The 23,157-nt window shown below is 46.6% G+C and overlaps 6 protein-coding genes across 6 annotated transcripts; 2 read left to right on the forward strand and 4 right to left on the reverse strand.

The window, feature by feature from the left end:
- Nucleotides 1-94: 94 nt before the first annotated feature.
- N7466_008865 (SAGA histone acetyltransferase complex subunit SPT7) lies at nucleotides 95-3,653 on the forward strand (the record flags this gene model as incomplete). Its single annotated transcript, XM_057168254.1, has 3 exons — nucleotides 95-1,178; nucleotides 1,253-2,394; nucleotides 2,454-3,653. 3 exons carry the CDS (start codon nucleotides 95-97, stop codon nucleotides 3,651-3,653), a joined length of 3,426 nt encoding a protein of 1,141 aa, XP_057018885.1.
- A 1,673-nt stretch (nucleotides 3,654-5,326) lies between these two features.
- Nucleotides 5,327-8,520, reverse strand: N7466_008866 (putative eukaryotic translation initiation factor eIF-2C4; the record flags this gene model as incomplete). Its single annotated transcript, XM_057168255.1, has 5 exons — nucleotides 5,327-7,545; nucleotides 7,607-7,809; nucleotides 7,867-8,003; nucleotides 8,063-8,182; nucleotides 8,296-8,520. The coding sequence occupies 5 exons, from the start codon at nucleotides 8,518-8,520 to the stop codon at nucleotides 5,327-5,329; spliced, it is 2,904 nt and encodes a 967-aa protein (XP_057018886.1).
- A 3,577-nt stretch (nucleotides 8,521-12,097) lies between these two features.
- On the reverse strand, nucleotides 12,098-15,428 carry rna14 (cleavage polyadenylation factor subunit RNA14; the record flags this gene model as incomplete). Its single annotated transcript, XM_057168256.1, has 5 exons — nucleotides 12,098-12,111; nucleotides 12,176-12,868; nucleotides 12,941-13,946; nucleotides 14,001-14,432; nucleotides 14,499-15,428. 5 exons carry the CDS (start codon nucleotides 15,426-15,428, stop codon nucleotides 12,098-12,100), a joined length of 3,075 nt encoding a protein of 1,024 aa, XP_057018887.1.
- Nucleotides 15,429-16,012: 584 nt separating this feature from the next.
- asf1 (nucleosome assembly factor ASF1) lies at nucleotides 16,013-17,070 on the forward strand (the record flags this gene model as incomplete). Its single annotated transcript, XM_057168257.1, has 4 exons — nucleotides 16,013-16,121; nucleotides 16,198-16,237; nucleotides 16,312-16,620; nucleotides 16,680-17,070. 4 exons carry the CDS (start codon nucleotides 16,013-16,015, stop codon nucleotides 17,068-17,070), a joined length of 849 nt encoding a protein of 282 aa, XP_057018888.1.
- Nucleotides 17,071-17,763: 693 nt separating this feature from the next.
- On the reverse strand, nucleotides 17,764-21,169 carry N7466_008869 (uncharacterized protein; the record flags this gene model as incomplete). The annotated part of the gene is made up of 7 exons (XM_057168258.1): nucleotides 17,764-17,789; nucleotides 17,912-18,187; nucleotides 18,250-18,371; nucleotides 18,431-18,986; nucleotides 19,045-20,619; nucleotides 20,677-21,016; nucleotides 21,083-21,169. 7 exons carry the CDS (start codon nucleotides 21,167-21,169, stop codon nucleotides 17,764-17,766), a joined length of 2,982 nt encoding a protein of 993 aa, XP_057018889.1.
- Nucleotides 21,170-21,779: 610 nt separating this feature from the next.
- On the reverse strand, nucleotides 21,780-22,976 carry N7466_008870 (THUMP domain-containing protein; the record flags this gene model as incomplete). Its single annotated transcript, XM_057168259.1, has 6 exons — nucleotides 21,780-21,926; nucleotides 21,981-22,121; nucleotides 22,228-22,445; nucleotides 22,503-22,656; nucleotides 22,738-22,857; nucleotides 22,917-22,976. The coding sequence occupies 6 exons, from the start codon at nucleotides 22,974-22,976 to the stop codon at nucleotides 21,780-21,782; spliced, it is 840 nt and encodes a 279-aa protein (XP_057018890.1).
- Between the last annotated feature and the right edge of the window lie 181 nt (nucleotides 22,977-23,157).

The following is a 23,157-nucleotide window of genomic DNA, read 5'->3' on the forward strand; positions in this document are numbered from 1 at the left end:
CAAAAACAACTTCCTTGTGATTTCTGGGCCTAGTTATATCAACCGTGGAGAATCGAGTCTCGCCCGCCCCCAGAACCGGGGTTTTGGAGCGAGCATGTCGCTCGGTCACAACGCCTGGCCACCAGGCAATATCCGCCCTCCGGATGAACAGCAGGACTCTCCGCGCCCGGTCAATGGCTTGATAAAGACATTGTCTGGCTCGCGAACCCCTCAAACACGCGGCTCGGTCAGCGCCGAGGGCCCGAATGCCGGTAGTATGACATCCGAGCCGGATACCACCGTCGAAGAGGACCCGCGCATCGCTTCATTCCGTGAATTGTTCCGCAGCAGTGAGGCGAAAATCAACGCGCTTTTTTCGGGTCACTATACACCTGACGAATCGCCCGATATCGCGGTCGCGGAGATCGACCCGTCCGAGCTTGAAAATGAACGCGTCGATGCGCCGGCCGCTTCTGTTGCAGCACCCCCCAAGACCACCCGCAAACTTGACGACGACTACGACGACTACGATGACGACGATGACGCGGATATGATAGATTCGACTGAGTCGCCTTTGAAATTGAAATCTGTACCACCGTCGCAGGACGCCCATCTCGCTCCCGCATCCGCTCAACGTCCGGGCACGGCTGTGTCTATAATCGCCGATGGATCTAAAGAGTCCAAAAAAGAGACAGTGGAAGATATACGGAAACAACTCGAAGAAGATAAAAAAGCGACAGAGGAGGCTGCGAGGCGCAGCTTCCACACGCTCTTTTACACCCTTGAGAATGACCGAGACGCCATGCTTGAACAGCAAAGACTAGAAGAGTCTGAGAGACAAGTTGATGCAGAGATATCGGGACAAGCAAATGCCAATGGAAACAACGCTGCTGCTGGGTCGAATGGGTATAGCTCATTGAGTAATACCAACCTCGGAGCTTCCAGCTTAACCTTGAAGAATCTTATCGCCCGAATTGACAAGAAGCGCGACATGGTTCAAGCGTCTGATGCTGAGCTCCGAAGTTTGCTGAGCGAGGTGCGCAAGAATCGCAGCAAGTGGGCCAGCGAGGATAAGATTGGCCAAGAGGAGCTTTATGAAGCTGCGGAAAAGGTTCTGAGTGAACTCAAGGCCATGACAGAACATTCTAACGCTTTCCTGACCCGTGTCAATAAACGGGATGCGCCAGATTATTATACAAGTGAGAATCGCCTCCTGCCCTTTCAACAACCGCAAACCCCAACCTACGTTTATCATACTAATGTCTAATGCCAGTTATTAAACACCCCATGGATCTTGGATCAATGACCAAAAAGCTCAAAGGCCTGCAATACCGTTCCAAGCAAGATTTCGTGGATGATCTGAATCTGATCTGGATGAACTGTTTGAAGTACAACACGAATCCCGAACATTTCCTGCGAAAACATGCCCTCTACATGCGGAAGGAAACTGAGAAGCTCGTTCCCCTCATCCCTGAGATCGTCATCAGAGATCGGGCTGAAGTAGAGGCCGAGGAGCGTCGACTTCAGCTAGCAGAGCTTGATGGTGCCGAAGAAAGCGATGATGAGCCCATCATGTCTTCTCGCGGGAGGAAGGCTCCTGGTAAATCGTCCAAGAAAGGTACTGCTCCGTCCCGCAATACCCACAGTGGCTCTGAAGGACCTACGGGGACTGGGTCCAGTCAGCCCCCAGCACCTGCTCGTGCGGATTCGGACACCGCAATGGAAGCGAGTCAAAATGGGTTCGGTACCCCACCCCCTGGATCTCATACTCCTTCCGACCCAACAGTTCCCGGATTGGGCGCTGCAGCCAGCCAGCAAGATGATTCTATGGAAATTGACGCACCCATCGCGTCTGCCATGGTCCTCAGCGCCCTGGCAGGTCCCGGTGCAGAGTTGGAAGACCCGGAATACAAAGTATGGAAGCAAGTAACAAAGAAGGATCGAGCTCTCATTGCTGCGGAGCGGCATCGCCTTCTCAAAGGCGATAAGGTCAATCCAGATGAACCGGCCTTACTTCGAACAAAAGCCGGCATGCGACGATGGCTTCGCCATGAACGGCAAGCAGCCGTTGAAGGTGATAAGTTGCATGACGCCTCCCAGGGAATGGAACCCGAGGCAGCCGGGGAAACCCTTGCCGAAGGGATCGAGGGCGAGGAAGAAAAGATGATTCCTTATTATTACGACGTTATGTCGGGTGTGCCTGATCTTCCGGAGCGGTTGGCCTGGAAGGAGGATGCACAAGGCAATGTCGTGGATGCCACTGAAGAATACCTTAGAATCCTCCCCAAGGGTTCTTTTCTACAGCCCGACAGCAAATTGTCTCGCAAGATCGAAGCGAACATGCGACAGATGCAGGAAACCCGCAAGATCTGTTCCAAAGTAAGCATCGTGAAGCAGATGCAGATACAATCACAGGTATGTATAGCAAGCCACTCAATTCCCAACTCGTTCAACAAAATCTCATTGCTTTCCAGATGTATCAAAATCAATTCCAAAAATACAATCCGGAGCCTTTCGTGGAGCAGGATGTCCCACCTCATGTCATGAATGATAATGGCCCGGTTATTGCCCCCGGAACTTGCCGAGCAGCCCTGCAACGCTCTGTTGCCAAAATTTTCTATCACACTGGTTTTGAGGAATATCAACCATCTGCTATCGAAGTTGCAACCGAAATTACGTCTGACTTTTTCCACAAGATTGGCGAAACTTTCAAATCGTACATGGAGGCACCAAAAGTTCCAGTGACCGAGACTCCGGAAATGGCGACGTCGGCTACTGATTGGAAGTCAGCATACACTGAGCCAGAAATTGTACTTCATACTCTTTCTGGAGTTGGAATCAACATTGATGAACTTGAGTCTTATATCAAGGAGGATGTTGATCGACTCGGAACTAAGCTGTTCACAGCCCACGATCGTCTTAAGTCGCTTCTTACCGAACTTCTTCGCCCTGCGCTCGCGGATGGTGGTGAGGACGGCTCTAATGCCTTCAATGACGGGAGCGAGCAATTCGTTGGTGGTGATTTCGCAGAGGATATCGATGAGGACTTCTTTGGCTTCAAGGAATTGGGTCTCGATCGCGAGTTCGGTCTGTCTCATCTGAGTGTCCCGCTCCATCTCCTCCAGAACCGGATGTACAATGCGGCCCAGTCGCAGAATACGAACACCATTCAGACTATTACTGTCTACCCTTCACCACCTTCATATTCCCGTATTTCGACGAGCAGTCTATCCGAACAAATCGGCCTCATACAGCCCTTCTTAAAGGGCAAGCTCAACGCCAACCGCGACGAACCCCTTGTGGAAGATCTCGAGCTTCCACCAAAGCAAAGGCCAATGGCCGTTAAACCTCGTCTACCGGCCTCCGGCAAGATTCCACCCATGCCCGGTATCTCAGGGCCGACCTCCAGTCCCCAGAAACGACCTGCCCCTCCAAGTACAACGGCAGGTACGAAAGCAAGTGCATCGGAACCAAGCAAGAAAAAGACAAAGAAGAACAGTGGGGTCGCCCTTGATATGCCATTCAGTTTCGACGGAGAAGCAGAGCAGGGGTCTTCCATTGATGGAACTAAAGACTTTTCGACAGACCTCAAGCCAGATGGTATGGAAGGCATCGACGAACCCAACGTTTCGCAACCGGATAATGTGCCCATGACAAATGGTACCACCGCATGAGCTGATAAAGACATGCTGTCTTTACTCGGTTCTTCCCAAGGCCTCAGCTGATTTTTTTCCTCTCCATTTCGATCATATCATTATCATCTCTGCTCCCTTCGCTTCCTCTTTTTACCTTCTTATCTTATGCATTCCTTTCCTATCCTTACCATCTCTGTTTATCTTCCGGCCCGATTGCTGGTGATGAAGTTTAACCCCTTAGGATGGGATCACTATCCGTGATTCGAAACCCAGGATGCATTATATGCCCCCCATGAACGATGATACTACCCACCCCCCCAAAAAAAAAAAAAAAAATTCCAGTGTTAAAGGGCAGGACAACTAATCAGTCACAGTAAAAATCCATTTTTATGATTCTTCCTCCTCGGGATTGTTTCCGTTTCATGTATTATGTCGTCACAGCATTCTTAATATTGTATTGATCATCTTTTCAACCTTCGAACATCTTTTCTTCATGTTATGCTCTCTGCATGTACTATATCATATCATTCGCCAGTTTGGCCTTGTTTGTTTTTATTATTATGATTATCTTGGTTACAGCACTTGAGGCTTCAATATTGGTTATTTGATTTTTGCTTGTTGATGGCATTGATTATTTCAATCTATGAATATGAATCCATGGCGTGTATTCTTATGGGAAAAAAAATCTAAACCTATAAATAACATTAGCAAAATCAGGGAGGAAGCCAGAAAAATCACACAGCATGACATTGATTTAGTCCACATGGTTATGTATAAAGACAACATTTGAACATTTGAAACCAACATGAAAAGGAACTATGAGACACGATTGGTGTGGGACTGGCTTGAATAGTTGCACGGCTATAAGAGGAAAGAACCAGCTGGTTTGAATATCGACTATCCGAATAACAGCAATCGCAGATTCATTATCCACTTACAATTTATCTGCGTGACGTTGATATGTTTCTTATTCGGCCAGAAAATCATACATAGTAGCATAGATTCAAACATTTGAAGAAGTTTAGAACCACTAAACCTCAGAAGGTCAGAAATTAATCGCAGAATCATAGAATTCTCAAAACACCAAAAGCTTGAGAGTCAAGACAACACCAATATGTATAGACACAACAACTCAACTCAACACAACATTGAACACAGAGTGAGAATCGCACAGGAGCAGAGGCCGTAAAGGGTCCATCTTCACCACATAGAAGAATAATTCCCAATAGACTGACCCAGTTCATGTATACTCAAGAGTAGTATCGAGACTTATTTCTTCTTTTTTCGCCCCCTTATTGCTTTACTCTTGTACCGGGTTTTAAAATACAAAGAATAAATATAAAAATGAAAAGAAAGAAATGGATAGGAAAACGATACTAACAAAAAGAACGAAAAAACAGAAATAATCAGACATCTCTTTCCTTCCCCCTTCGCATGTCTTTGCTCTTTTTTAATTTTCCTATTTTTATCTTTTTTTATCTTTTTTTTATCTTTTTTTCATCTTTTTTTTCATCTTTGTTTTATCTTTGTTTTATCTTTCTTTTTTCCCCTTTTTTTTCCTATCTCTTTCCCCCTTCTTGGGTCCAGAGAATCTTTTCTTCTTCTTTTTCTTCTTTTTTTTCCCTTTTCCCTTTTTCCTTTTTTTTTTATTTTTTTTTATTTTTATTGTTGCAAAAAAAAAATTTGCTCAGAAATCAGGAATTCAGGTCCAATCAAACCCACCACATCGAGTACTGCAGGTCACCTCCCTTCATAGGGAGAAGCTTTGTCGGGAGTGTCTCGGGCTTATAGTTTGATCGATCATGAGGGATCTTAGGACCACTCTGGGGACCGGCCGAAGATGCGACATCCTCATGGTGACGAGCACGTGCAGTAATCAAGTGGGAGTAGTAGATAGCCGGATGGATCGATACGGGCGTAGTAGAACGGACATACTGGTAGCTCTGCTCATAAATCATGTTCTCGAGCTCTTCGGGTTTGTGGCCAATCTCATCAAGGACAACCTTGTAATGAACAGGCCGAGCAGTTCCCTGTAGAGCAGCGTGAGCGTAGAGAAGGAAGTCCCAGCCATGCGGACTAGTGACTTCACGGTCGATAAGAGTTCCAGGAAGAGGATTGCCGTTGCGGTCAGCGGCTTTGCGGTCAGTTGGGCTTGGGAATGCACGAAGGTGGTGACGCTTGTTGGCAATAACCACACAGAGCTTTCCTGGCCAATGAGACATATTGCAAGCAGTGGCCAAGACGGCGCGGATGGCTGGAACCTCCTTGTTCAGAACGCCGCTCACCTCTGACTCCGATACACCATCTCGGAAATAGTAAATCTGTTTCGGGGCTGCATTATTGCCCACGGTGCGGATCCAGTTTCTAAGCAGAGGTCCAAGAATACTGATCACGTTGTCATCGGTAATGATCTCGACCTTGTCACCATTGCACTGGCATCCGCCCATGTAGCTGATTCCACTGACATCATTAGAGATGCACATGGCCGCCAGAGACGGGGTCCAGACACCAAGAGCCGGATGTGTCACATCACCTCCGATGATGATAGAGTTGGGCTTCAGGGTTGATCCACTCGAAGTCGGAAGTACACGGTTGGTCACTCCGCCGAGCTTGGCGTTGACCTTCATGAGAACATTCGAATGATACTGGGGTCGGTTGTCAATGCAGCGCTGCGATTGCAGCACCTGGGAAGGGACTCCAAATCTGCAATCGGCAGACTTCTTGATCCGGAGGTAGACAAACGCATCTTTCGAAGGCACAATGATAATGAGAAGCTGTGGCTCAGCCTTCCATGCATCCTTTGTTCTCGTGTAAAGCTCACGCATTGCTTCGCCGATATCACTCTTCATGGGGAGGCTGAAGGGATTTTGTGTGATAAGCCCGCCGTGCTGCTTGTAGATTCTTGTAAACTGTGCAAGCCAGTCTTGGACCTGATTGTAGTTGATCTCGTTACGATTCCCAGTGAAGTAGCCGATTCCCCATGAGCTGAGAGGGGTCTTTTTGGTCTTGTAGAACTTCTTTCCACGAAGATCCCATTTAGCAGTTGTTCCCGGGTTGAGCTTACTACCACCTCCGAATTGAATCTCGGGGTTGGGAAGCAGACGAGCTTTGGCTTTGATCATGCTTTCCCCAATCCGAAGTCCGAAGTGTTGCAGGTTTGGGTCATTTTCATGGCTCAAAATATTTTTGCATTTCTTGATGTGTTCCAGACGTTGGGCGGGTTTTTTCGCAGTATACTTGATCATATCACCTGTCTGCTGGTCGTTCAACTTGAATGGCCATCGCTGGAGGTTCTTGATGACCAGCAATTCGGCGGGATAAATGACTCCTTTTTTGCTCATTTGGATAAGAGCCAAGAAGGGCTGCTCCAAGGTCATGTTATACTTCTCAAGGAAGTATTCTTGAACCGTCAAACTCCGAATTTTGTTAGTAGCCTTGTCGGTGATCTTCAGATTGTATTCAGCAGCACCGCCATCGATGAGACCTTGGATAATAAAGCTCTTGTCCTTAAAAGGGCATCCTTCGTAGTCTGGCTGGACTCGAAGGCCCTTGAGCATTTTGCTGAGCTTGGTGAATGCCGGACTGGCATGTCGAGCATTTCTAGCATCAATTTTGGGGCGAAGGATTTTGGTGAGTTCATTGTCGGAATTCACTTGACAAATTCCCTTCATAGTGCCCAGAAGACTGATCCGAGAGAAAAAAACTGCATGAGCAGTGTCGAGATTCAGAAGAAGACCATTGACGCAGGGTCGAATCATTTGAAAGATTCCACGATAGCATGTGGCCCCCGAGTAACCTCCGAGCGAGTAATGGAACTCATGCGCAATATCTCTGTGTGATTGGGTCTCCTCGAGGTTCTGGAAGAAGTATGCTCGCTTGTGGGCTGTGAACTCCCTTGTGGGCCAATCTCGAATCAAGTGGTCGAGGAAATCTGCAAGTCCCGGTCAGTATATATGTATTTGTAACAATCATTTAACGGAAAAAAAACATACTCAACGCCTCAATAACGAACTCATCCAGAGGATGTTTCTTCTGCAGCCATTCGGAGATAACGGTCAGATTGATCTTACGCCGAGGCAGCATGGTGAGAACGACCTCTTTGCCATAGAGATCCGTCTTGGTACCAGCAGCTCGGGTCAGACCACCAGTGTATTTGAATCTTTCATGAACACCCTCTGGGAGGTAAATGGAAGACCTTGGATTTTGATAAGCATCAATCAATAATAAAAAGTATCAATTTGGTCCAACTCACCAAGCGGTTCTTGCTCCATCGTAGATGGCGTCAGGAAGGCTGTTCTTACGGGTGTCACAGTTGAAGCTTCGCCGGAGAACGCGGCGATCCTGTTCAATGCCTGGCTTCGTTGTTTCGAGCTTAGAAACCACATTGACCTATCAAATGTGAGCTTGGTTGTTTGAAGTGTTGATTTACAAAAGAATAGGACACCAACCTCGTACTGGTAGACATTTCTGGTGGGGTATTTTTCGATCGGATAGGTGTTCATGGTCACATCGATTTCTTTGCCCGACTTATTGTAACCGACACGGGCAATGGGTCGAGTTTCGAGAAGCTAAACGTTGTTAGTTCAACAAATCCATTGTGTTGAGATTCATAGCATTCAACATATTTTAATCATCAGGCAGGACGATCAGATATAAAAGAATATACATAGCCGTGACTTACCATGTCACGGTCCTTGTTGGCTTGTGTGGGGGGAGAAGGGACGGGAGTGGGATGCTCCGTTTCTGGGGAAGTCGGCTTGGGAACATCTGATGGGTTGGAACTAACAGCCTCAAATGCAATGCCTGACAGGCCGGACGCAGCATTGTCAATGGGTCCACCTGCTGCTGGAAGGAGCTGGATTGCCTTCTCCTGGCCCTTTTCGTAAAGACCAGCGTATGAATCCATACTGGAAGTGATCTAAAGGAAAGCTTGTCAGTAAGATTGAAGTTGAGGGGGAAAGTCAGTTATATATGATTGCTGACCGAGGCTTTTGAAGAAGAGAGTCAAGAATAGAATGATGACAATGGAGAATCAAGAACAAGGTGAGAGAATGATAGAACAAGAAACGGATGAAGAAGAGAAGGGTGAAGAAGTTAGAAGGATGATGAAGATGATGAAGCAGAGAATAAATGAAGAAGAGGATAGCAGAGAAAAGGATGAAGAATGAAAAAAAAAAACAAAGAAACCTACTCAATGAGGATGAAGATATTGGGAGGACGAGAAGGAAGATCGGACGTGACAAAAAGGGTACGGATCTCGCTCAACCCCCACTTCGGACGGGAAGTCAGGGCAGAGGGCTAGGTTATGGTTTGTATCTCTGTAGGGCTCTCAGGGTGAAGCTTGGGATATTGGTGATGATCCTTACTCAAGTGCTGGAAAGAACAGAGAAGATTGACAATGAGGTTGAGAAAGAGAGGAGAAAAATCGAAATCCTGAATCATGGCATACTATAGTAAAAAGAAAAGTGTTCTCAAATTGGCTCGGGCAAAGTTATTTATTACTTGACAAACGAGATTGATGGTATTTTGTTATGGCAGGTACACAAGAACATTCATATGTTGTTAAGCGTGTTCATGTTCTCTACTTGAAGCCGTTTTTGAAACGAGAGCGTAATCTAACTAGGAATTGTTTAGTAAAATGAGGTTAAGACATTGTGATTTGTACAGAATTTCGAATCTTATATAAAACTAAAGCGTAAAATGTATAAAAATCGACTGAGAAATTGTGTCAAATCGATTGCTGACTTAGTGAATTTTGACTATTTTTAAAGATATAACTAGACAAAATATATAAATTGTGAATCTTATAAAAAATCGAACCCCAAAATGTATAGAAAATCGACTGAGAAATTACATTAAATCGATTACTTACTTAGCTCTTTAAAGATGTACTATAAACATAAAGTCTTATGAATGAATAGTGAATTTTGATTATTTTTATAGATATAACTAGATAAAATATATAAATTTTGAATCTCATAAAAAATCGAACCCCAAAATGTATAGAAAATCGACTGAGAAATTACATAAAATCGATTGCTTACTTAGCGCTTTGAAGATGTACTATAAACACGAAGTCTTGTGAATAAATAGTGAATTTTGACTTTTTTGACAGATATAAATAAATAAATAAAATATATAAATAATGAATATTATATACCTAGATAAAATTGATTTATTAATTGCTACTTTAAAAGACTTTAAGGGTATATCTACTCTGGATATAAAGCTTTGGGTATTAATAATGTGCCTTGGCTATTTTATTTTGATAAATATCTGTAGGTATCAGAATTTATTATAGAATTTATGAATTCTACATGAAATCAAATTGTGAAATATACGAAATATTGAATATTCAGATTTTGAATTACTAAATGTTTAACGAAAGAAGGCTAGAGAAAGAAAAGAGAAACCCGGAAGAAGTAGAATAATGGAAGAGAAGAATAAAATATAGAACTTGCAGGGCACGCAGACCTATATATGCGTGTGATCTACTAGGTACGACGGCCGATAAGGGCCCCTACCCTACTGCCAATTCCTAATTTCAATTTTTAACTTCATTACCCACCTTGTATTGTATTTACAAGTGTCATCACCGTGCTTGCGCGCGGCGACTGGTGTCAATCAGAGACCACAGCTGTGGCATTTTCTTTGGACCCACCTTGGGCCTCTCAGCCAATCAGGTACTGCAAAAAACACAGGATCGCGTATAGTAGAGGGCTGGATCCTATTTAGGAATATCTTAATCCTAAACCCCTTAAGCTTCATTTATTAATATTAGTAGCTAAACAAAGTAAGGCTATCTAAGGGATTCGGGCATATGTATGAGACATACTAGGTATCAAAAAAATAGAAATCACAGAAAAAATAGTGCATCATGTGACCCCATATTCATACTTGAGATTTAATGTGTAACATTGAAAGTGCAGCAATTCAACATATAATAGAGTTTAAGGATTCAACATATAATGGAGTTCAAGGATTTAAAATAGAAGAAATATAATCCATTCTTAAGGCTATTTTAAAGACTATTCTTAAGACTATTCTAAAATCTATTCTTAAGTCTATTCTAAAGTCTGTTCTCAAGTCCCTTCTTAAATCCCTTCTTAAGTCCCTTCTCAAGTCTATTCTCAAGTCTATTCTCAAGTCTATTCTCAAGTCTATTCTCAAGTCTATTCTTAAGTCTATTCTTAAGTCCCTTCTCAAGTCCCTTCTCAAGTCCCTTCTCAAGTCTATTCTCAAGTCCCTTCTCAAGTCTATTCTCAAGTCCCTTCTCAAGTCTATTCCCAAGTCTATTCCCAAGTCTATTCTCAAGTCTATTCTATTTGAAAGTGACCCGTATTTAGATCAAATCTCTTAAGATATACCTGTATGTGATAAATACAATACGGGCGGGAAACTTGAGGGTGGTGAAGTCATGTAGAAATTGAAATTGGGATGTGACCCTTGGGTGGCCCTTATGTATCGGCCGCCATACACCAGGTAACTGATCCCCCAGGCCTCGGGCCCTAGTCTGCATGTGAGCTTTATGACTTGAGTTCATGCCACCTATTAAAATCAAAACCGTTTGAACTTGACCCTGGAATCTTGAAATGTGTAAATTGTTGGAGTGACTTTAAAGCAGGACTAATTTTTATAGCAAAATATACTTCCTGCACATGTGTAAAGGTTCCCAGCACTTGAGGAAGATTTGATGATTCATCCATGGATATTACATAAATGACTAGTGGGACCTGCATTCAGCATCAATTGATTCCAAGCGACTGTATTCGACCTTGGAACCATAATTAGTACTAGGTAGGTACCTATTGTCTCCGAACATTTGAAGGCAAGAACCTGGGTACCTATTAGGTTGAGCCTTGGAGGGGGGGTTTGAATACAACCACTTAAGTGCTAGAGAGGTAGTATGTACTACTAGTATACATAGGAATGTTATGTACTAGATACCTTCAACTTTGGAGTCATGCACATTGATGTGTTTAATAGATAAAAGCTTCTATGTAGGCACCGATGTACTACCTGGTAGGTACTAGTAAGAAGGCAAATTAGTTTGAAAGCATTATCTGGCATAAGAGCCTAGAATTTGTTATTTGTCAGCCTTGGAGGATAATAACTACTAGTAATATCTGCACTATTTGGGGAATGTACATGTAGAGGTGACCCTCGAATTAAAAGAATGAAGCTGAAAAAAATGAAACCCAAAGGAGACCGCAGGGCTCCCGATGCCTAGTAAAAATGGAAAAAATGCCAATCAGACCGACGCCGGCAGATGCAACAAGCTCTTGGACCAACGCATGAATACCACCACAGCCCCGAAAAATGAAGAATAAAGGCAAGAGACTTTCGTTCCAGGGCTATGGGATGTTGGTGGAATAGAATCACCAAATTTGCGCCTCGAAGATTAAGGGACATGAAACGGTATGGAGGTGGCAATATTATGGACAGCAGATAAATGAGCATGAGAGTGAACGCTAGCATGAGCCTCAGCGGTAGGAGCCTGTTATTCTTGGAGTCAGTTGGTTGATCGCTTGAAGAAAAGCTTAGGTAGTAATTTTGCTTACCAGAGTACTGGTTCTGGCCCGTGCTAGGCCCGCGAGAGTTCGCTGGCAGGGAAATCTGGGCGGTAGAGGCTGGAATATCGACTCGACGAAGAAGATCGACCATTTTTTCCGGGGAAAGGAAAGGAATGCCGAGGTATGCGGATGAAGGAGGAATGATGCTGAGAAGATGAACCACGTCCCGGGGCAAAGGAGCAGGTGATCCTTGTGGCTTGTATGAGGAAGTGGCTGAGCCGTTGAGTTGTGGAGCACGCTTCTGTTGGTCAAGGCGTCGGCCTTGAACAGCCTTCAATGGAGACTCAGCGCGAACAAACTTGCGGGGACGATCGGAATCATAATCATCGTCAACGGGGTAAGGTCGCTTGGGTGAGCTGAAAGATGACTCTTGCTGGTCAATGCGAGGCTCTGGCACAATACCAGTGGCTAGTGTCTTTGGCCTGGTCTGAGTGGGAGATAAGATCGGCTGGAAAGACAAGGGATTGAAAGAAGGTGTTGAAAATCTGTGAGTGAACTGATCCAACGCAGGATCTTCAGGGTAAAGTTCGCGCATACGAGCTTCCAGATTGATGACTTGAACCAAGTCACCGTAGCGAGACTCATACTCGTGGAGATATGAAAAGATCGGCTTAGCTTTGTGTACATTGTCCGGGTTGGCGGCAAACCTCCGAACGGTTGTCTCAAAAACTGCCCTTGCGTCTATTAAGGTTAGTCAGTACCGCTCTCTAACAAATGGGGGGGGGGGGGGGGGGGATAAAAGGTGCAGCTCACTGATGATATCATTGATGTCGATGAGGTGCTTTAGGTATTCGAGGGCAAAGTTTTCGTCTTCAGGGAACAACTTAGCACCTCGTTCAAAAATTTTGGTTGCTGCAGGATCTTTGTAGCAGTGGTATTCCATAAGCGCACTAGCAATGTAGACATCGCTTGTAATACGACCTCTTTTACGAGCCTCTGCAAAGATTTGACGAGAACCTGCCAATTCTCCTGGTTTGCCCTTGCCCTGAATTCGGCGCATAGAGCGCATGAGTGCAATCCAGGCAAAGGAGACACTCTTTGAGAGAATATTGATTTGAATGCCATGTGTTTTTCTAACCGTCTCAATCTGAGCCTTCTTAGCTGCTTCCTGCTCCTTGATTTCAGCTGGAACGTCATCATCATCATCATCGATAGGCACAGCCTGGCCCCCAGCACTCTGTTTCGCGAATGCTTCTTCGATGCGAGCGACATCCTGAGACTCCCGAGCTTTGGCCTTGGCGATCAAGTCATAGAGAGCATCAAGCAAGGGGTCATAAGGCTCCCTGACCTTGGCGGCCCGCTTAACAGAATCCTGTTCCGAGTCGGACGTGAACTCTAGTCGATCTGCTCGCTTGAAGGCTAATAGACAGCTCTCCGGGTTGGCCTCAATACCTTGCTTGAGGAGCTCGTTGCCTTCATTCTCCATATCATTCAAAAAGCAGAACTCGGAAGCATCAAACCAGATCTCAGGTAAGAATCGGAGAGTCATCAAGGCCTGCTTGTAGACATAAACCACGCGTGCTTTGAACGCAGCAGGGTCATCCTCTTTCAGAACGAGCGGGTCATCCTTCTCCCAAGCGATCCAGCGCTTCCAGATTTCGACCTGTTGGGCATACTCGAAGTCACCCTCCGACCCAGCAACAGGGGGCAAACGGGCTAGAGAGGTTCGAACTAAATCTCTGGTGATATTCTGCAGTTCAGTGTAAGAGCTGCGTGCTGTCACGTACGATGGCGAGTGCTCTTGTAGAAATTTGCGGCCCTAAGAATGAAAGTCAGGATACAAACGCCAATTGCAGAAAGCAGTAAATCTTACAGTGAGCTTATTGAGGCCCATCTCAAACTGATCATATTCCTTCCATAAAGCATTGACAGCCTGGGTTGGAACACAGATAGCCTTCTGGTAGGCTTTTCGCAACAAATCCATCTTCTGCTGGTCCTGCCATCCCGTGCCTCCAACAGTCCCTGGACCGGATCGAATGAACTCAACATAGTCATTCCAGATGTTTCCTCCATCCTTGTCCATTCCCACATATTGAAGAGCCAGGTCATATGCGGACGAGATGACCCGTCTCGCTGCTCCTGTTGTATCGGTTGTCAAGGGATTGCGGCGGCGAACATAATCCAGGTAGACGGACCAGAGGTTCACGCTGGGGATGGTAAGAAGGGTTCGGTTGAAGATTTGCTCCAGGCGGAAAAGTTCATTGAGTTCAGATTCCATCGTCGCGTATGCTACCCATTGATCGGCCTATAGGGATACATCTTGTTAGAACTTTGGAGTATTTCGGTTATGAATTTGGTAGATTGGGCTTACCGCCATGGGGAACACCTTCAAGAACTGCTCGTAGATTTCGCGCGCACTGCCGAGTCTGTTACGACCTCGGTGCTCAGCAATCAACTCCAACCATGCAGAAAGATCACCTCGGGGATCTTCGTCAACCCGGTCTTGCAAGATGCCCACCCGGTCATGAGGCAACCGGGATCTGTCAGCTGCAGAGTCATCGGGTACAGGAGTAGGGACAGTACTGCTTTGAAGGCTCGGATCAAGAGCGACTCCAGTCCACGACGAAACTTGGCCCGAGACCGAGGAATCAATATTGGGAACAGGAACATGAGAATAAGAACTATTGGCAAGATCTGGCACTGCGGCCGCGCCCTCCGAGTGCAATGGTACATCTGGGGAAGTATTTTGATTTGCATTTCCTGAGCTTGGATCTTCAGACATAGTCATAGGCATGGCATCTGTGTCATCCACCTCCAGGGCCGCTGGCGGCTCATAGTCCGCCTCATCTTTGTCATTCTCATCTTCGTCTTCGTCTTCATCGGCGTCTCTGACTTCGTCCTCATCTTCATCTTCATCATCTTCATCCACAAATCCCCCAATGGTTCTGGCCTGGGGCTGGGGCTGTGCGGTCACAGTTGTGGGTGGAATTGGGGTAGACGACTGAGACTCAGCGAGCGAGGGTTCCTGTGAAGGATTTGAGGACTCACCGGCGGCGCCAGTGTCTGGGTCTTCTGATGAGACAATCGGGTTAAGAGCGGTGGAATCATCGTCATAATCTTGTGGTGTTTCAGTCGTTCCCTCGTATTGGTCGTCTAGAGTTTTGGAGGGGTCGTATTCTTCCTCCTCGTCTTCATCATTGTCGGCGTCGGCAGGTTGATCTTCTGTGGGAATCGCATTGTCTGATTCGGCCTCGGTGGCTTGCGCCTGAAAGAAAGCCTGCTCGGCCTCGTCGTCCGCCATGATTGAGATGAACTCTGCAATACTTTCAGTCGAGAGGTGGTGAAAACCTAGGTTAGAAAGAGGTGCAGTGGGGACACGATTGTGGTACCGTGATGAAAGAATAATGGGGAGAGAGAGAAAGGGAGAGAGAAAATCAAAAGGAGAAGGTTCGCCACTAGTATAAGCTGACTCGTGATCGTTGTACCATCTAAATACACCAAGTATTAACTACAAGGCAGTAACTTTGACTTCACAGTGAAGGTGCTTCACAACTACTAATTCCCGAATAGCTCAAAAGCACGAGCTGAGTCTGCAGCTATATCACGTGGGCGGTCAGCGCGCAAGGGGACGCGAGAGGGCGCGTTGTGGATTTCGCGGGACGCTCTCCTCGCATCATGCTTTTGGACTCGATCACCCAGTGCATTCCTTGCGGTGAATACAAAAGGCCCTAAATTGAATTGCTTTCTTGTGTTTACTCCTACTTATTTTTTGTTGTTTCCCCATATTTCTTCCACCCGCCCTATAAAATTAGCCACACCTCCTTTTCATTCGTCCCACTATCCCACTTTCCTACCTTTCACTCATCCCGTACATAATCTGTCACCATGTCGGTTGTCTCCCTTCTCGGTGTTAAGATTCTTAACAACCCTGCCACTTTCACGGCCTCCTATCAATTTGAGATCACTTTCGAATGTCTCGAACAGCTTCACAAAGGTATGACCATGATCCCACAATTGAATCAACACAACAAATCAGCAAACCGCCCTTGCTAACATTGATGTCAACTTAGATCTGGAGTGGAAGTTGACCTACGTCGGTTCCGCCACTTCGTACGTTCCCCAACAAACCACTGCCATATTATCTACTTGCTCTTTGGACCGACCTCATTAACATTGACTCTTAGTTCTGAATATGATCAGGAACTCGACTCCCTCCTCGTCGGCCCCATCCCAGTGGGAGTGAACAAATTCATCTTTGAGGCTGATGCACCTGATCTCAAGCGCATTCCTCCTTCTGAGATCCTGGGCGTGACTGTGATCCTCCTCACTTGCAGCTACGACGGTCGTGAGTTTGTCCGTGTTGGTTACTACGTTAACAACGAGTATGACTCGGAGGAGCTCATCGCCGACCCACCGGCCAAGCCTGCAATTGACCACATTCGCCGTAATGTTCTTGCCGAGAAGCCAAGAGTGACTCGCTTTGCCATCAAGTGGTATGTTTACAATCTATTCTCTCGTCACATTTCTCATGCTAAATATAATTTACTTCTAGGGATTCGGAGGAGTCTGCCCCTGCAGAGTACCCCCCTGACCAGCCCGAAGCTGATAACCTTGACGATGACAGCAATGCCTACGGCCACGAAGAGGCCGAGCTCGAAGCTGCTCTTGTCAAGGAGCTGGAGGAGTCACACAAGCCCGCCGAGGGTGATGACCACGAGATGGAGGGAGCCGATGTGACTACGGGCAAGGACGACGATGAGGAGGATGAGCTCTCCGACGCTGGGAGTGAGGATCTCGAGGAAGAGAGTGACGACGACGACGATGACTTGGACGAGGAGGAAGGCGGTGAAGGTGACGACGATGTGGAGATGGGCGACGACTCTGAGCAGAAGGATGAATCGAAGCCCACCCACCCTGCTCAGTCCGAAGTTATGGTGCACTGATTGATTAGTGCGGGCTACATTGCCTCAGTAACGAATACCTGATTCTATTATGCCACCCCTTTCTCTGTTTTTCTCGATTTTACATGCATATGATGACCAACCAGCATGCTTTATGACACCTGGATCACACTTTGAGCCATATCCCTTGTCAACTTCACCGTTGATCAGGTTTTCCAAATAAAACCCTCTTCTTGGAAACATTTCTGTGCAGATATATAGCGCTTGACGTTGCCAAAGTAGACTAACCGCCTAGGCATGTACATAAGACCTACCTACTTCTATCCACGGATATTGTCATGATATGCATGATGCCCAGGTGGTGGTATATCGCTCAAGTGCTAGTTGATGTGATAACTCCTTTGAAAGAGCTGTCAATTGTGGGAATGCTAGGATCGGCCATTTAGTAAAACATACATGTGCACTAACATTGAACCCGTGGGCTTCGCAACATTTGAATGGATGCGAGAAATGAGATTTGTAGATGTGCGGCTTTAGTTCAAGTTGATTTGAACTGGTTTAAACATTGGCTACAAATCTCTGGAGCACTTCTATGTACTAGTACACTTCCATCTTGCTTGGACAGTCCGAACCAGAATATCATTACATATGCGAAAACTCCATTTTGAGTAACTCGGTCTAAGCCTTCCTCCTGTAAAAGTAATAAAATGAATGACCCTCGCTAAGAATAAAACCCTAGAATCCGAATTTCGACCCGAGGGCTACAAAAGACCGGTCAGTGCGTGACTAAGGAATGCAAGGGGGTGGAGAGGGGGTGAAAAAAGGGCAAAGATATGAAACCCTTCGATAACACAAACGGAATATGTAGATGGGGATCACTTACCGCCAAAGATAGCCTTCTTCTTTTGGCTTTGGACGTACTTGCCTACGTCTGCGGCAAAGTTACCGCTGTTCTCTTCGAGGCGGTCCATCGTGTCGCCCACCATTCCAAGGCGCTCCGTGCGTTCCTGGACTTGACGTGACATATATGATCCCCAGCCTTCCTGGTCACCTTGTGGTTGGTTTGCACGGCCCTCTCGGGCAGCTTTGCGCTGCTCATCCTCGGTCAATCTCATTTGTTCGACCATTCGCTTTGACGGGGGACGATCTGGGCCTCCGACTATAATAATTGTTAGATATCGCTTAGATCGGCATACACGGGCGGTGATGCTGGTAACATACTCAGAATGTCCATATCAGCCGGTGAGACATATTGGGTGCCGGAGATCCACTGGATGTTAGTGATTGTAGGGCGTGGGGGTACCACCTTCTCTGGGTCATAAAGACGATCTTGAGAGAGGCCCCTAAGAAAATGTTAGTACGTACTACTAGTAACTTTTGCGACACTGATGTGAAATCGTACATTGTAGACCCTTTGCCCCATACGTTGAACAGGCTAATCTGTGAAGGCCCAATCCATGCCATCACACTACCAGTGGGCGTGATGCATGCTTCCGAAAGACGACGCATGTCAGCGATTTGGCTGATCTTAGCGGATCCGATATCCTTCAGGGCTGGGATAGAAAATGCGCGAGCATTTCCATCGCCGAAGAGACCAACTAAACTGTACCCTCGGCCTTCAGACTTGACGACTTGGGCTGAATCACAGAGGTAATCATCCCATGTTTTGTGAGCGCCCTTGGCGGTCGGTGGCTTGAAAATCCGGCATCCAGATACTGTAACAGCGATCACAACGCCGTTGATCTTCTCGCCGTTCCGTAATCCGCCGACTGTATTCGGCGTGGCAAGAGCGTTACCGCCGGAATCCGCATCAATGGGAATAATTTTGATGACCTTGTCTTCAACATTAGAAACTCCAACGTACGCGGCACAGTATGCTCCATTGGCGCTTGGAATTATCTTGAAGGTCGCCAAATTTCCTCTGTTTGTGCCTACAAAGCAGCAAATGCTCGAATAATCTGAAATGACCACATTAGCTTTGCTCTTGGATATTCTGTGTCTCCAAAAATTGCCTACCTTCTCCTTCCAATGTCATCACACCAAACTCAATGTGAGTGGGCCACTCAGCTGGCGCACTATCTGAGCGACTTGGCTTGCGGAAACTGCTGCGCTTTGGTGCCTTCAGGAAATCGGAGATTTGTGCGACATGGATGATCGCAGGACCTCGCAAATCAAGAATGACCAAGCCTCCACCCTCATAGCCTGCGGCAACAAAGCCTACCGCGGTGTGCTTTAGCGCAGTCACCGGCCCTTGCTGCATATCCAGCAGTGTGAGAGGGATCAAACCCGTCTTCAAGCCAGGATCTGTTCTGTTTGTGATGGGTGTCAACCGCCCAGGGCCCTGATTGGCACCGGGAGCCTCCTCTCTGCCATAAGAGGCATTATTGCCCCATCTGAAGATAACGAGCTCGCCGCTCGCCAATCCAACAGACAGCTCACCCGTCCCACTCGCCGCAAGAGACATCTCGGTTACTTCAATATTGCGAACTCGGCCCACTGCCCGAGCCAAATCAACCTGGATTGTCTCGGTGTTTTCAATTTCATCATCGTGGCCACCGTCCCAGATGCGGATGGTACCGTCCGCATGAGCGGTAGTGACTATATTTCGGTTCTCATAACGTTTAAGAGGATTCCTCGCCTCAGCACCGCCAAAGACGAACTTAGGCCCTTGTGCCCGGCGCTCTCTTAACCCAAGCCAGGTATCACGAGAAACAGGAGTCAGTGTGACCTTATTTACAAATGGATGAACAAATGTAAGATAAGGATGGAGCATATTTGTGGGTGTGATTGCGTGGCCACTCGGGAAACTCATGCTAAGTAGTTCGCCTGAAGAGAGTACCGCAAGTATAGCGATCGGGTCATGGGCCCCAGCGAAATATGGCGAGGAGCGAGGAATCAAACAATATGTTGCAGCCATCGCACCTGGCGGAATTGGGAGACTGATGTGTTTTCTTGACCGCTCAAAATAGCCTGAGATCACTTGCCAAGAGGATGTCTGATAGTTAGGTGTTGGTCCCATATCCAAGAAAGTGAGACCCTTGTTCACATCCTGGACAGGCTTTCCACCTGCAACCAGAAGTCCCGTGTCGTCTGGATTTTCTTTGGCGCACCATGTTACTTTTGTGATAGGCTCCTTGGGCCCGGTTGCTTCCTCTGGATCTGGCCGGCCCCCACCTGGTTGGTCAATATTTGTAGCCTGGAGCGTCCTAGCATGAAGTTTGCGGCCATCTTTCGAATCCCAAAGTACAAGACTGGTGTCTTCGTGGACAGTCAAGACAAAAATTCCATTTGGATGCCAAATTGCATCCGTGAGTCTGGGCCTGCGCACGCCGCTGGAAGGCCTACCGGGGTCGCCGCCTGGCGCACCAGCAGGGATCTCATAGATGAAGTACTTTTGAGCAATGTTTTGTTTAAAGGTGAATGTCACTGCACCTTCTGGGTATCCCACGAGGATCTTGCCAATGTCTCTGGTAGAGAATGCGAGTGACACCACGGGGCAGAGGCGGGACCGTGGGTTCTGTGACAGCCAAAGGTTCGGGATTTTGAAAGGAGTCAAGGACTGTCGGTCGAGATCGTATGCGATTACATCACCTAAGTCAAATTAATATCGTAAGCCCTGCTTGTATGGCGTTCTGGTATTCCACGGACCATTTGAAAGACCAATGAAGGCGTAATCAAGACTTGAGTCCGACGCCAGGCAAGTGGCCTGGCCTGGGGGTGCATATGAAGTCACCAGACGCCGGGTTTCCAGAGAATACACGCTGATCTCATTCTTTGAGTCAATACTGACAAGTTTGTCGGCACAGAACTGGAGGAACTTGGCCGAAGCCTTGCGCGGAAGCTCAAGCACCAGCAACACTCGCCCCTGCCCAAACACATAGATCTGGCCGCTTCCAAACTGGGTATCGCTGGTTCCGACGGCGAGGAGGGACTGTACGGGATCGTATGCTATCACGCTGATCTGTGAATTCACACCGCATCGCTCGAACTATAATTGCCAAATGTTAGTTCGCTGTCAAAGAGGAAAAAAGTTGCCTGGAATGCCAAGACGAACGTCGTCGAGCGCAAATAGCTCAGGAGACAAGCCTTCAGAAAGGTCTCTTTGAATACCCGTCTGCTTGCCTCGCAAAAATTGTGCCATTTTGAGGGAGGTGGGGGAGTTGTGTCAGCCTCTGTGCAGGAGGAAAGAGAAGCAAGTGGAGCTTGGGGAAACTTCGTAGCTGACGACATATGGCGGAGAGGCTAATCGGACAGCCCCGCTTTCCGCTTTCCGGGCGCCGTAGGGCAGAGCGCATCAACTGTTTTGCAATCTTCACAATCCTTAATTTTGTATGTATTAAGCCTATAATTAGCTACGTGAAGGATTTTAGAAGTTTCCAGTTTATGCGAAAATGCTAAAATAACTTCCCTTTCCACTTATCTTGAATGGTTTCAAGTTTCTTTCAGAATTGCTGTTGCACCGGCTAATTCTGTATCACATGCTGAAGATTCGAAGTAAACTAGATATTCAATATGTATGTTGTATGGGCCCACACCGTTCTCTAGGATCTCGTATGCCCAGGTGCATTACTGCCTAGTTCCCAAGTGAGATTTCATCATTCGTCATAACATGTCCAGCTTGGGAGCGTGAGAAATGTTTAATATACGTATTATTGAAACGGTCCAGGGCTCGCAATAAGTCTTAGAAGTACCTTGACCTTGGCCTCCCCCAAGCGATTGAGACCGATCAATCTCTTAGTATCTCAAATAAATTAGGCTGTTGCCTCTTTATCCGTCACTTCCTTTTTGTCCTTTGCCGGCGTATCCTCTCCCTTTGGTGAGGGGTCGTAGATCTCAGCAACATTAAACCGCTTTAACTGGTCATAATCGCCTCCCACAACGCTCATTCCTATCACATTCTGTGGGGAAAATGTTAGCACTTAGCAGGAAAGGTATTTCACATGGACACCTACTTGAACTACATCGACTAGGATCATGTGATCATATTGTTTCAAGTTAACTGGATGTTCGGGTCCAACAATATCGGCGACAGTTTTGATGATGATATCCCGATTGAGCTTGTTGTTGCCTCGGGAAGTAGGTCGGATAGCATACTATTTCCAGCAGTGTTCAAGTCAGCTTTGAAATGGAGATTGGTCAAGATCATGGCCTTTCAGTGGCCAAGGGAGAAATTAGGGTTGCTGTCCTGTCGAAACCTACGGTCTTTGGTGGGCCTCCTGAATGGAAGTATGGCTTCAGAACTTCCTTTGCAAATTCTTCTAGGTCCACACTGAGTGTCTTTTTGACCATTGTTACCGGAGTCAAGCGCTTGATGTATCGGCTCTTCTTGATGTCCGGGTTCGCGTGTGCATCGAGACACAGATCATGAACAATTTTCACAGGATCAACTGATTTGTCGTTGAATCGAGCGAAGACAACTATCCGGAATTAGCTTGAATTCAATGATTCATTGCACATTGCAAACATGGACATACCACAGGGAATATCTAGCTGCATGGCTTGAACTGGACGTGTCTTTTTCTGACTTGGCTGCAGGCCCTCCAGCTCTCTTCGGATTTGAGCTTCGATGTCTTCATCGTCGGAGTCTGATTCCTCATCATCTACTGGGGCGGCATCCTTTTCTACGGCCTGGAAATTTAATCAGCAAAGGTAGATTCAGGGACATATACAGTGGACACGAAGCCATGTTTTTTTGTTGATTTTGCTGACCTGAGTGAGAATATCGGTGATCTCGGCGACACATTTCTTTTCTCTGCCCATGTCACAAGTCACAAAGATCCCTACATCGCCGGCATCGATCTCAGTCCGACTGCGCGTAATCCATTGTCCCTGCTTAAAATGGTTAGAGATCTTGATAAGAATTCGACATCTCTCCTAAAAAAACGCACCTTTCTGCGCTTGGCTTGGTTTGAATTATTAGGCATGGCTCTTTTACCCGATCCGGCCATCAGATCTGTCCTTGAGATTGGATTTGCTGTTCCCAAAGTAGTCAAGTCGGGTGTCGCGGGGGGAGAAATTTGTGTGATTGAATTGGGTTTAGCGGGTGCAAATCGTGTTGTGGATCATCAGGTCAGCCCAGCGTTAAGAGCTTCACGGAATCACGGTTACTCCCTCAACGTGGATAAAGTC

The sequence above is a fragment of the Penicillium verhagenii genome (assembly GCF_028828195.1).
Source record: "Penicillium verhagenii strain IBT 33310 chromosome Unknown utg000008l_segment0_segment0, whole genome shotgun sequence".
NCBI lineage: Eukaryota > Fungi > Ascomycota > Eurotiomycetes > Eurotiales > Aspergillaceae > Penicillium > Penicillium verhagenii.